Below are 13,859 nucleotides of genomic sequence, written 5' to 3' on the forward strand. Positions count from 1 at the left end.
TGTTGTTGTTGTTGTTGTTGTTTACGCCTGCAGGGTCACAAATCTTAATTTCATCACATGTTGATGTTGTTTGTTGTTGTTGTTTATGCCTGCATCACATATTGATGTTGTTTGTTGTTGTTTACGCCTGCAGGGTGAGTGTGTCGGTTCCCACGGGTCTAGCCGCGTTCCCCCAGGAGCTGTTCCACACGCCGCGCTCCTGGGCCCGCAGGAAGTTCCGGAACATTCTCTCCTACTCCTACATGCCGAGCGGCGGCCATTTCGCGGCGTTCGAGGAGCCGCAGCTCCTGGCCAACGACTTCAGGGAGTTTGTGAGGAAGGTGGAGAGTCTGCAGAAATAAAAAAGATGTGTGGAGGAAGGTGCAGAAATTAAATGATGGTGGAGAGGTGTGTGTGTGTGTGTGTGTGTGTGTGTGTAGGGGGTTTATTCCGGGTGTGTGGCTTTTGGTGACAAACCTGGGTAAGTTAACTCATTAGCAGCCATAAGGGATGAAATCACACCCTTCTTGGACGACAAGGTGCCACACAGATACTGTAGACTGCACACACATACACAAAAGAGTCCAGATTTTCCCAGGTATATGCCACTGAACTACATAGACAGAAACCTCCCACCTATGAAGTCTATGACTATGAAGTGATCTCACTACATTCTTCAGGTAACCTCGGGTGAAACCTAAAACCTTCACTCATTTCTAAAAGGACATATCTATGGTGTCGAACGTGTTGTGCTCTTAAAGGGTGGTTCCTCCTGAAGTTACCTGGACACCCCTGTAACCTCATTTTAGTCCTGTAATACAGATCCTGTATGGCTCTTCAGAATCAGAATCAGCATTGCTGTTTGAGTAAACAAATCTCATGACTGTGTGTGTACAAACAGAGATTCTCAAGTGCATTAGTGTACTACTTTAAGTGCTATTTTCTCATATTCCTCTATTCAGAATTCATAGATGTGCTTTTATTTCCTACGCTGTAATACTTAAGTCATATTATTGTATTACAATGTTCTCTTTTCATATTTGATTTTGTAGAATGATTTTGTTAAATGATGAATCAATATTGACTTGACAAAATATGTAATCTACTTTTTATTTGTTGATAGAAAAGGACAACAGTTCAGTGCCATCTCTATACAAAATTCATAATAAAATATTTAAAAATTACTTTAATTACTATCATTTTACTTTTTTTTTTGTTGTTGTTGCAAATGCTAAAGAAAAAAAATCAGAATGTCAAGAATACAAAATTCCAACAGTATGTAAACATTTGCAGAAGGTTACAGTGGGTTTGTCCGCGTGTACGACTGCGGGTACGGAGCTCCCGTCGGGTACGGAGGGTTTGTCTGCGGGTACGGCTGCGGGTACGGCGTTCCCGTCGGATAAGGCGGGTTCGCCCGTGCGTATGGCTGCGGCGCGTACGACTCCGCGTACGGACTTCCCGCCGCCGCCGCCACCGCCGCTGCACGAGGAGAGTCCTGGGCTATCTGGCGCAGGGTCACCGTGGAGCCGAGCAGCAGTCCGAACCCCGGATAGAGCGGCTCGGCGAACGGGGCGCGGAACGTGTGCAGCAGCGTGAGCGTTTCAGACGAGTTGACGCTGTAGAAGGACAGCGTGCCGGCCGGCCAGTCCAGGTCCACCCGGACCCTTTTGGAGCGGACGTACGGGGTCGGGATGCCCGTGTGCTTGTCGTTGTGCCAGGCCAAGAGCGTGCCCAAGTCGACCATCCAGGACTTGGCGTTGTTCCCCATCACACTGGCGCGGTCGTCGCCCCTTCTGGACGCGCTTCTGTACGACACGCTGAGAGTGATCCCTCGACCGCTCCACTCCACCTCCCAGTAGCAGCGTCCAGACAGACCCTCTCGGCACAGGACCTGATACCAGTGGTCGAATCTCTCCGGGTGGTCGGGATACGGCTGCTTTTCGCTCACGCAGGTCACCTTTCTGTTCCCCTCGGAGAGCCTGAGATTTCTGTTTACCGTGTTCGAGTCAAAGGTGAGGTCACAGGGATCTGCAGATGAGACGAGAGGAGAAAATGAACATACTCATCAGTATCTGTCTATTTCCTACCGTACAGTAGGCTTTCCTTAGCTTGTTATTTATTTTTTTAGATACAATCCATTTACTGTTGCTTTAAAAACACACACACAAAAAAAAAATGACATAAAACAAGTACTTACAGCCCTGCATATCAGGTCTCAATCTAATTTCTGGAAAGAAACTGTAGGAGAGAGAGAGAGAGAGAGAGAGAGAGAGAGAGAGAGAGAGAGAGAGAGAGAGAGAGAGAGAGAGAGAGAGAGAGAGAGAGAGAGAGAGAGAGAGAGAGAGAGAGAGAGAGAGAGAGAGAGAGAGAGAGAGAGAGATCAGACAAAATTAATAATAATAATTGTGTAACAGTTGTTTTACGCTATTTTTACATTCAGATGAAGGTAAGTAAATTAGGAGTAGTGTATGTAGGAGTGTACATTAATGGTCGTTACCAGGCGTGAAAAGAGGCAAATGCACCACAAAATCAAAATATAGGACAAACACATTTGTGTTAGACTGTAGTTTATCACATGCCATAGTAAACATGCAGGCAAAAATGAACTAATATACTTGTGTGTTTGCAACACGTACTAAAGTGTCTTCAGTGCTGAACTAATGTACTTGTGTTGTGTTTGTGCTGAACTAATGTACTGTACTTGTGTGTGTTTGCAACACGTACTAAAGTGTCTTCAGTGCTGAACTAATGTACGTGTGTGTGTGTGTGAGAGTGAGTCAGTGAGTGAGTGAGTGAGTGAGTGAGTGAGTGAGTGAGTGAGTGAGTGAGTGAGTGTGTGTGTGTGTGTAATTGCAGCACATACTAAAGTGTCTTCAGTGCACAGTAGTAGTCCCTCAATCTGGCAGAGAACAGCTTCAATGTCAATTCTCCCGGGTGATTGTACCGAACGTCCAGCTGTCTCAGATGCGAGGGGTTTGTGGTCAGAGCCTCGCTCAGCAAACGGAAACCCTCCTCTGAGATCTGGCAGTCTTTGACACTGAGGAAGAGAGAGGGAGAGTTAAGGGTCATTATAACAATAAAAGCAAACAAGTATCGCTCTGTAGGACAATGTCCGTATTTAAACTATAACAAAAAGATATGAAGGTCAATAGACTCTGACATGGGAGGCACAATTTAAGTAGAAAAACACTGAAAGAAGCTGTTGTAGCCACTAGGAATTGACCATAATGTGGCAATGCCTGAAGCTGGAATATGACCATCATATCACAAGTGTGAAAAGTTACACTACTCACACATCAGGGACATTCAGCTTTCGGGTGACATTTCTTGGCCTTTGTTTCAATAAATTGTTTGCGATGAGGAAATCACCATTGCATGCTTCTAGTTAATGCTCTACTTTCATGATATAATACCACTGTAGCTTGAATTTTTTACACTTTCCATAAATTTCCCCCCGAAAGCCAGATATCCCTAACGTTTTGAATAATGTATTTCTGACTTTTTAAGAGAATAAGTGAATCTACAGTATTAATGGTAAGTGTATGTGTAACACTAACCTTAGCTTTTTCAGTTTGCACTCCGGACTGCCGAGTCCCACGGAGAGCTGCATGAGGCCAGAGTCTTTGAGGACGTTGTTGCTGAGGTCCAGCTCTACCAGGGAGTTAGGCAACTTCAGTGCCGACGCCACCGCTTCACACGACTTGGTCCTCAATTTACTGTCAGAGAGCCTGCAACACACAATAAAACAACATATAGGGTGTGCATTTTGTGAGAGCCTGCAACACATATATGGTGTGTATTTTGTGCAAACGTCATATAAAAACTGCCCCTTTCATTACTCTTGCAAATCCAGGCTCAAAATCCACCTGAACTCTCTGGATTTCTCTGTCCTCATAGATGTATGTGTTTATGTATTTAATTTCAATCTTATTTTTTCATGTTTGTTTTTGTTTTGATTGTGATCTATACATCACTTTGGTCAGCATAAAGAGTGTATAAATAAGCTAAATATATACATATATTATATATATTTTGTATGCATTTTATTTTTTATATATAAAACACACTAGCATGGGTTGCACAGAAAAAGGTCACTTGTGAAGTGACTCTGCCTCTGGTGAAACAAGCTGCTGGACAAGCAACTTACAGTCTAAACAAAGAAGGAACCTCCATCACTTTGTGAGCAGGACATTAATAGTAGGCAGAGTAACTAATACACTAACAAACAACTGCTAAAGTTCACTTAACATAACTTAACAATAACATACCTCAATATCTCCAGCTTGCAGTTGTCATGACACAGTCCTGCAGACAGATGCTGGACTCCACAGTCGTTGATGTTGTTGCTGCTCAGGTCCAGCTGTTTGAGGGATTTTGCTGACTGCAGAACTGCAGCTAAGGTCACACAGGAGTTGTCACTGAGCTCACAGGCTTTTAGTCTAAAACACAGAGAGTACATGCATAACATAAACATCAGACAAACAAACAAAGAATGCAGGGTTCCCGGCAGTCCTATACGACAATTCACTATGACGAAACTGACATTGGGCAAACAGATAAGACTACAATATTAGTTGAATTAATAGCATTGCCATACAATTTCACATTAAGGTTTCATCAGGGTCCTAAAAGGAGCATATTAAGGTCCATTACCAACCTCAATATCTCCAGGTTGCAGTTAGCGTGACCAAGTCCTGCAGACAGATGTTGGGCTCCACGGTCCCTTATTTTATTGCTGCTGAGGTCCAGATGTTTGAGGGAGTTTGGTGACTGCAAAACTTCAGCCACCACTGCACAGGATGCATCACTGAGTTCACAGTCTGCAAGTCTGCAACACAGTGAGGACATGGAAACGTAGTTGAATTTGTTATGAAGAACATTACACAAAGGTACCAAATGTGGCTCAATTTTTTTAGGAAGTAAATTGTAACTACAATCATGTCCAGTCTCTCACTTGCACACATTGTTTGAAAAATACCGGCCTTTGAGAGCAGCATAGAGACTGAATTCTCAATATACTGCAGTGAATGACCATCATCTACAGTATTTGGCCTACGGCCATGGCAGTTAGCATGCTAGCAAGCTTCCAAGCTTCGATTCCACTATGGGTGCTCATTCGTGTTTTATACATCCTCCTGAACTAATGTACTTGTGCATGTTTGCAGCACATACTTAAGTGTCTTCAGTGCACAGTAGTACAGTGCACATCCTCCCTTCCTTCCTCGGTCCTCGTCCTCACTGATCTACATAAAGAATGATGGAGCGGCAACAATGAGAGTCTATCCAGTGTTAGTTATAGATCAGTGGGAACGAGTCTGGAGGACCGAGCATCGAGGATCGAGGAGGGATGTTGAGAGAAGCCCTATATGTCTAACTGTGCGTTCAGACCAAGACCGTCAAAAGCGTCAAGAGCGCCGGAAATCATTCATTTTCTATGGAGAGTCGGCGTTACCGGCGTCAAAAGCGTTCTGGGCGTGAGTGTGGCTTCATGAGCTTCACGGGCGTCAAAAAAAAGTTGAACCTCAGTTAACTTTATGGTAATGCTACCATATGACAGCTATGACACGGTTCGGCGTCAACTAATCAGAATGTCAAATTCGGAGGATTGCTGCTTGTGGTTTGTTCAAATGTTTCACGTCATGGCTTTGACGCTTTCGGCGCCGAACTGGGTTGAGCGTCGGGCTATGAGCTTCACCAGCAACTTTGACGCTTTTGACGGTTTTGGTCTGAACGCACAGTAATACTGAGACATAACTCACCGTAGCGTCTGCAGTCTGCAGTGGGAGGTGCGCATCCCAGCAGAGAGAAACTGAACCCCAGAATCCCGGAAGGGGTTGCTGCTCAGGTCCAGCTCCACCAGGAGGTTTGGGGACTGCAGGACTGAAGCCACAGCCTCGCAAAGCTTATCACTGAGATTACAGCCAGTCAGTCTGTGGGAGAAAATAGCAGGACACTTTTATTATCTGTTGGATGACACTATTGAGTAGTTCTACTAGTCAAGTTATCTATCTAGCTTGAAGACTATCTATATAATACCAAGCGCAACAGCTTTCTATGCAAAACAAAAACAAAACATTACAACACTAATTATTGTTCAGAAATATCACTGTAGCTGCCTTGCAAGCATGTGTTCAACATATAAGAAATACATACGACAAGATATGTTTGAAATGCATGACCATATTTGATAGGGTGCGTCAGTTGCAATTTTTCATGCAAAATTTCACATTCTCATTGAGAGAAACTCACCGTGCCTTTCTGCAAACCCTCATCGCTGGGATCAGTCTCCTGCGCCCTTCGTCTGACGTGTTGTACTTCTTCAGGTCAAACTCATCCGGCGCTCCATCGGACGTCAGGAGAGCAGTGGCCAAGGCCGAGCAGTGAGCAGTGGACAACTTGATCCCGTTCGGTGACTTCAGGAGCTCTTGAATCTCTTCATCCAACGAGCGATCCTCCATTTCGAACAAGCAGTGGAAAAGATTGGTGTACTTTTCAGGAGCGATGTCTTCTCTGTCCAGCTCTTTCACGTACTGGCACGTTTTCATTATGCTCTCAGAGCTGTCCATCGGGTGGGCGAGAATACAGTGGTCTTGCAGCAGCCTCTGATTGGACTCCAAAGTGATGCCCAACAGGAAGTGCAAGAAGAGGTCCAGGTGTCCACTGCTGCTGTCCAGCGCCTTCTCCACGGCGTCCTGCAGGAACTCCGCCAGCGGCACGTGGGCCTTCTCCAGAAACCTCTCCAGGGTACCGCAGTGGTCATTCAGAGACTTGTAATGGAGGAACACGTGAAGGGCGGCGAGGAACTCATGGACGCTCGCATGAGTAAAGTAGTAGATCTTCCGCTCGTTAAGGGCCGATTCTTTGATGAGTCCCGGACAAGATAACAACATTTTGACGCCGGCGTCGTATTCTCTGAAGTCTTCTTCGTCATACAGAGCCGTGTTCCCTCGTTCCAGAAGCTTAAAGGCCAGCTCCGCCAGCGTCAGCACGCTTTCCATCTGGGCCGCCCGATTCTCCGTGTCACACCCATCTTGACGGAGGTGATTTGTCTGGATGACCAAGAAGTGGATGAACATCTCGGTCAGCGTTTTGGGGATTTCTTGGGTGTTGTTCTTTTCCATCATCTGCTGAAGTACAGTGGCTACGATCGAACAGAAAGCTGGAATGTGGCACATGATGCGGAGACTGCTGGATGCCTTCATGTGTGAGATGATTCTTTTGGCCTGACTCTCGTCACCGATTCTCTTCCTGAAGTACTCTTCCTTCTGTGGGTCACTGAATCCTCGTAGTTCTGTTACCTGGTGGATATACCGAGCAGGGATTTGACTGGCTGCTGCTGGTCGTGAGGTTATCCAGATGAGTGCAGAGGTAAGCAGAGTTCCCTGAATGAGGCTCGTCACTACAGCATTCACTGATGATGTTTGTTTCACATCAGTCAGCTCACTGTTCTGTTCCAGATCCAGAGTCAACCGACTCTCATCCAAACCATCAAAGATGAACACAACCCGACAGTCTCTGTATCCTTCACCATCATTCAGCTCCATCAGCTCAGGGTGGAAGTCAAGCAAGAGCCTGTGAAGACTATACTGATCACCCCTGACCAAATTCAGCTCTTGGAAAGAAAGGGGAAACATAAAATCTACATCCTGATTGGCTACCCCATCTGTCCAGTCAAGGATGAACTTCTGCACCGAGATGGTTTTTCCAATGCCAGCAACACCTTTGGTCATCACAGTTCTGATGTGCCTCTCCTGTCCAGCTAAGGGCTTGAAGATGTCATTGCAGTTGATGGGTGTGTCTTCTGTGGTTTCCCCTCTGGGTAATGACTGTACCTGCCAAACCTCATGTTGCTTATATTCACCGTCGTTTCCTCCGTCTGTGATGTAGTGCTCCTTCTGGAGTGTTGCAGCCTCAGCTAGGACCTCCAACCTGCTCTTCAGTCCAGCTTTATAAAGCTGTTTGACCCTCACCAGGACCTCATCATCAGCTGGGTAAAAAGAAAAACACCAGCCATGTCACAACAATCTGGTTACAATTTTAATCACAGTTATCAAAAAGTTCAAAGGCATCACATTTTCTATGGGGTAATTATATTAATTCCTGGGGCATTCTTTGTCAAATCAGATAAGGTTGTTTCTGCGCCATCTCAGATTTTCTTTAAACTAAACTTTCTATATCAAGAATAGAATGGGTTCCAAAACCAAGGCCTGTCAAATATGTCTGTATCAATCATAAGTTTTCATATTATTTTCAGCTTTTGAAATGACATGAGTTTCACAGCCTGAAACATTATCTGGGAAACAATGTTTGGGCATTAATATCATGAAAAGTACTATTCATAGCCAGACAAAACTTTGTAGGGTGGAAGACAAACATGTTCTCAGTATGACTGAACCATTAAAAGTTTGCACAGCATGCTTATTTACTTTCTACAAGGCCCAAGATTTGGGAAACAAAGTGCAAAAAGAGAGATATTAAGAGTATGTTAATGGTCCATACAAAAAGGGTATTAAAAAAGTGCCACCAATAACGTGTACAATAGTATAGGCAGACTTCTGTCACTGTCATGTTCAACAGTCAGGTTGAGGAAGTCCTTTGTGCCCAGGGCCATCCAACTTTTCAAAGCCACACAAAAGGGGAGGGAGAAATTGACTTTTCAGCATGAGCCTGTCTCTCTCTCAGTCCCTACCATCGTATCACTTTGCCTGCTGTCCACCTGACTGTTTTACAGGTTATATTAGCCCTCCTACACAATCTGGACTGTGGTCATAACATCTACACTTTATAACTTTTTGCCTGTTAGATAATATTGTTCTTAAAGTATATTGTTTTTCTAAACAATGATGTAGTGTTTACATTTTCATCTTTTCATAGTCTTAGTTGAGTAACTTATTCCACTATTGCCACTTGTGTTGTGTCCATTTGCTGTTATATTCTAAACGTTTTAATCACTAAAAATACACCAACGGTCATTACAAATTCTTGGTGGGAAATTTCACCAAGCAATGGTTTAATATTTAATAAAAAGCAAAGTAATTGCACTGTTCACTTTAGCACTATCACCATTGCACACACCATACCATGTACCAGCAGCTCATCATGAATAAAGTATACTGTATTTATCTATCCATCTATCTATCTATCTATCTAAGTATAAAAGTATATAAATATCTAACTATCTAGATAGTTGATTGCAGAAAAACAGCAACTCTGATGTTGAAGTGAAAGGTGATGTAGAAGATGGTTTAGATGTACAGGTCGAGTACTCACATGCTTGACCACAGGTGACGACGCCATTTGCTTTCTGCTCAGGCATCGCACATACAGATGGATCTTCTGTCTGATCGACCCTCAGCTCACTACAAACATAAGTAAACTTTGTTAATAAATAAAACCCAAAATATGTCCATTCCATTCATTAATTTAGCAGATAATGTTGTCCAAAGTGACTTAACATGTCAACTATGTTACAAGAGATTGCACTGTCCCCGGAGCAATTTGGCGTCAAGTTCTTTTCTCAAGGGCACAGCGTTGGAAGCCGGGAACTGAACCCACAAATTTCAAGCTGCTGCTTCACTAAACTACTACCACCCGTTAAAATTGGAGCCAAAGGTTCTGGCAGTAGACAGAGGAGATAGATCTGCTGGTTTCCAGCCTGAGCTGCCGGGCGAAATTCAAATTCCCCGGAAGTTCAGGCAGGGTTCACCCAGCCTAGCCCAGCTCCTTGACCACTATGCTACCACCACCACCCTTTAAAACAACATCATCATGTCATTATAAGCAGCAGCGTGATTGTGTGGTGTGGGAGTTAGTTCTATAGTGCTAAATATGTATGCTAACTTCTGAACTACAGAACTTGAATGTTACTCCTCGTTTTGTGAGTCACTTTGGATAAAAGTATCTGCGCAACAAATACATGAACAAATGTAAATAACTTACTTGGATTGTGCTTTTCCAACACTACATTTGGCAGGAACAGGCATGTTTTCTCCCTGTGTTGGCATGCCGTTCAACACTGCTGATAGCTCTATATAGAATTCCGGTCTGTAAACACATGGAAGTACAGCGTTTGCTTTGTGCCATGTTTGTAGGAACAAGTTGCTATAAGAGTTCAGTTTTATAATATCAAATCACCTTCAATGATAAAACATGATTCATTGGTGCTGTGGCCAGCTTAGGATCTTGTGCAAATGAAGCTGGATCTTTCCTGAGGCAGCACTAAAGATGACTTGCTCTTGGGTAGCCTAGCCTACCCCTACAGTTGAGAAGTTGTTGCAATGATCAGTATTTGATTAACATCATGCATTCCCTTAACGTTGACCTTATGTGAACAAACTCACAGAGCACGGCGTAAAGGGTTAATGATGCGTCATATACTTCTACTGTCGTCACTCAAATAGGCCGACAGTTTGAGGAGTAGGCCTATTCTGTTTTGTTTTTTTTCTGTCAGAACATATGACAACACTGACAATTCCCTCTGTGAGTTCTTCAGAAAGATTGTTCCTTTGTTAGAGGTGTATTTTAAAAAGTATATTATCTACAAGATAAAGCAGCTGGAGATTTTTCACCCCACATACTGTAGCCTACTCATCCCTCACTGAATCTGCTGAGCTTGTTGCAATGATAGTAATTGATTAACATCAGGTATAACTTTGACCTTATCTGAACAAACTCACGGGCCACGGCCCCCATAATAAAATAAGCAGTATACTCCTCAAACTTCCGGCCTATTTAATTTGAGGGACGACACTATAATCATTAACACTGTAAGCCTAACCTACTTAAATAGAAATTGGGCCCAAAGAAATGAATACACTGTTCAGAACAGATGCGCAACAATTGTGCAACTTTGACGCTCTAAAACATGCACTCCCGCAGCATTCCCCTTACCGATCGTAGGCTAGCTAGGCTATTGTGAATCCGTAACCTTCGTAGCAGGCTACAATCTACGGACAGACATTCAAATGAACTCGACCAATGTCATAAAACAGATTTGGACCACTCCATAAGAAGCTAGCAAGCGGTTATAAGCGCGCAACCGTAGGCTAAACAAGTTGGAAAGGCCTGTGACGCCATTTCGCACTCGTCAGCTCACAAACTTCGGACACATTTAACTCGAGCCTATTAAATGGCCCTCAGTTAGATTCGATATGGGCCTACAACTAAAGTAACATTGTTCTAATCAAATATGGAGTACTCACCTTCGATCGATTAGGCTACAGCTCATTAAACGATTACAACAGAAAAGCCTACAGCTGATAGGGACGCCGACATCGTCTTTCGGCTAAGATTCTACTTTCGTTTTCAATATCACGTGGTACCCGGTAGCCTACCGGCCGCCTTCTGCGAGGGTTTACGGTCCGGAAGTCTTCTTCTTCTTCTTTTTTATTTTTAATGGTGGTTGGCAAGCAACGAATGGTTTGCATTACCGTCACCTTTTGATAAGGAGTGTGGGTCTTCTTCTTCTTCTTTTTAAATGGCGGTTGGCAAGCAACGAATGGTGCTCATTACCGCCACCTTCTGAAAAGGAGTGTGGGTCTGGGGTAGGTTAACTAGGAGTGTGGGTCTGGAGTAACTACCCTCTTTAATCAAGAAAAAAATCATTATAATCTGCAAATAATTATATTCTGCATATAAAACCTGTGTCTCTTAGAAACTGGAACAGATGACTAAAGCATGCCTCTCCTGATTGTCTCTGGCATGATATGTTTCTTGAGTATTGCATTCACTACAGATGCCATCAACATGTTTCCTCATTAAAAACAATGTGCTGTTCAAACCTATGGCCTAACCTCATAAGGGGGAAGTCAGCCGCAGCTCATCGCGAACGAGCCTAGTGAGGACAGAGGAAGAAAGGGAGGGTGTATTAGGATTCTGAGTTCCAAAAACAAAAGGGCCATGACTGTTGAGCTCTTAGAACTGATTAGAGACAGGTCCGTAGCCTACGGAAACCTACTCAGGTAGCCGATGGTGTGAGGATACAGGTGGATCTTTAAAGGCGAAATCAGCGATTGTGCAGGAAGTTGTTTCTGTTCATTTAAAATGATTAGCCGATGCTTCTGTCCAACAACTTTTTTAACAAAGGGCCAAATGAAACACACCAGAGGGCCTCACCCCTCTCTTCAGTATACTCCACACAGTTCAGTTCTTGTTTGGGGGATAGGCTGCCCCCTGCTGGTTTCCAGTTTTAGGAGTCTGGGCTGCTACAGAGACCTTTTTGGTACATGTTAAACTCACAGAATGGGCAGCTAAGAATCATGAGAGGATTGCTGAATGTGAATGTGATGGGCTTGAAATCACACACAATCACTGACTGCACTTTTAATGAGTTTTTTCTTGGCAGGCTAAACTCATGAGTCAAGAGCCTACAGAGTTGATAATATAAACAGTCCAACCGAAAGAAACCCACCTCAGGTAAAGCTGTGGGGTGTCCTACGAAGCTCGATTAGTGGCTTAGCAAGGTATGTTGCGCTCAAAGCCAGGGTATGCCGTCATACGAAAGTGGATTTGTTTTAGCGTCGCTGTATCACCATGGTATCTTATGCTCGCAACCAAACTTGGTCGGGAGCAGGTTATGTGCTAACTTATAGCTCAAATCGTGAAAAATCACCGCCCTCTGACTAATCCTACTGACTACTGACCAATCAATTCTCTTGAAAAACGAAGTCATCTCACGTGTGAGAATCTACTGGAGCAGCTCCGCCTCTTCAAACATTTTGAAACTCGAAGGCGCTTTTAACTATGTTGCGCATGCAGATATCTCGCTATAGACATGTATACCATACAATATCTCATGACCATCGATTTTTTGATGTTATAGGTTAGACACTAAAAAAGATCACCCTAGATTTTGCTACCGCTCATAAATTCGGAAGTAATCGTTGTTAAACCTAGGCTGACTTGTGCATCTCCACGTTTCCCGATTGGTCAAAATCACCCCAACCACGAGAACGCGCACAGATCTGAGCTGAAAGCCTAGTTTGACAAATTTATCACATACCTGCTGTTGTAGGATCACTTAACTTAATACCAGAGTTAAGGCTTTGTGCAGCCTCGATATGTCTAGATAACCTAGATATGTCTAACTTGCTTCGTAGGATACCCCACTGAATAGCCTAATGAGAAAGAACTAAGTGTCACAATGAAAAATAATACAAAAATAAAGCTTGAAGGGAAGAAAATGTATTTGAACATAAGACTTAGATGTAGACCAGAAGATTTATTCAAAAGTTTAATCATTGCATACGTTGTAAAATATATTGAGTGTATATGGTTGCTTATCTCTTCTCTGCAGAGATATACACAGGGATCACAGATTAATAACTAGCCTACTGCGTTTAATGGGTAAATGGTCTAAATGGATACATCAACCAATTTGCAGACTGGTAGTAGCGTCTTTCTTTTACTTCCTCTCCTTTAACTAGTAATTGTAACTGAAACCCAATGCATATAGATATCTATGTTCAATCAATTGTACATTAAAATTACATCAACATTAACATTTGACAGCTTTTCATATACATTTCACCCCTAAAATCTGACTGGGCGTAATGATCATTTTAAGTAACTAAAAGACATATCTTATATGTATACAATGAAGGAAATAGTGGAAAACTCTACACACCACACACATACACACTGTTGATAGATAGATAGATAGATAGATAGATAGATACAGTGAGGAGAAAATGTATTTGATACCATGCTAAAGTTGCCTAAAAAGAGTAATATAAAATCATCATTTGACAATTGATCTTAATGTCTCAATTCCAATTTTCTTTGTGATTGATTGATTTGCATTGAGCTCAATGAGCACAATGAGCATCAAACAGGCTAATACTGTAGGCCTACTGGAAAAAGCACCATGCCAATCTCTAGCT

At 43.2% G+C, this 13,859-nt stretch overlaps 2 protein-coding genes across 4 annotated transcripts in view; one reads left to right on the plus strand and one right to left on the minus strand.

Moving 5' to 3' along the window:
* LOC134076521 (epoxide hydrolase 1-like) overlaps nt 1-775 on the plus strand; it is a 12,796-nt gene extending 12,021 nt beyond the window's left edge. Inside the window, exon 10 of the mRNA XM_062531624.1 lies at nt 134-775. Within this exon, the coding sequence (XP_062387608.1) occupies nt 134-341 (208 nt within the window). The 3' untranslated portion in view covers nt 342-775. The remainder of the gene's footprint in view (nt 1-133) is intronic.
* Nucleotides 776-1,064: 289 nt separating this feature from the next.
* On the minus strand, nt 1,065-11,426 carry LOC134082456 (NACHT, LRR and PYD domains-containing protein 12-like). 3 transcript variants are annotated; one of them, XM_062538192.1, is made up of 11 exons: nt 11,181-11,426; nt 9,919-10,023; nt 9,250-9,338; nt 6,229-7,966; nt 5,739-5,909; nt 4,637-4,807; nt 4,248-4,418; nt 3,537-3,707; nt 2,843-3,016; nt 2,177-2,217; nt 1,065-2,007 (listed from the first exon to the last, which is right to left on the minus strand). In XM_062538192.1, the coding sequence occupies exons 1-11, from the start codon at nt 11,204-11,206 to the stop codon at nt 1,277-1,279; spliced, it is 3,588 nt and encodes a 1,195-aa protein (XP_062394176.1). In that variant the 5' UTR covers nt 11,207-11,426; the 3' UTR covers nt 1,065-1,276. The 3 variants fall into 3 exon arrangements, with proteins under 3 accessions (XP_062394176.1, XP_062394183.1, XP_062394190.1); XM_062538199.1 differs by lacking the exon at nt 11,181-11,426 and adding an exon at nt 10,114-10,131; XM_062538206.1 differs by lacking the exon at nt 4,248-4,418.
* Nucleotides 11,427-13,859: the final 2,433 nt, after the last annotated feature.

Source organism: Sardina pilchardus, chromosome 1 (genome assembly GCF_963854185.1).
Source record: "Sardina pilchardus chromosome 1, fSarPil1.1, whole genome shotgun sequence".
In the NCBI taxonomy this organism is placed as follows: Eukaryota; Metazoa; Chordata; class Actinopteri; order Clupeiformes; family Clupeidae; genus Sardina; species Sardina pilchardus.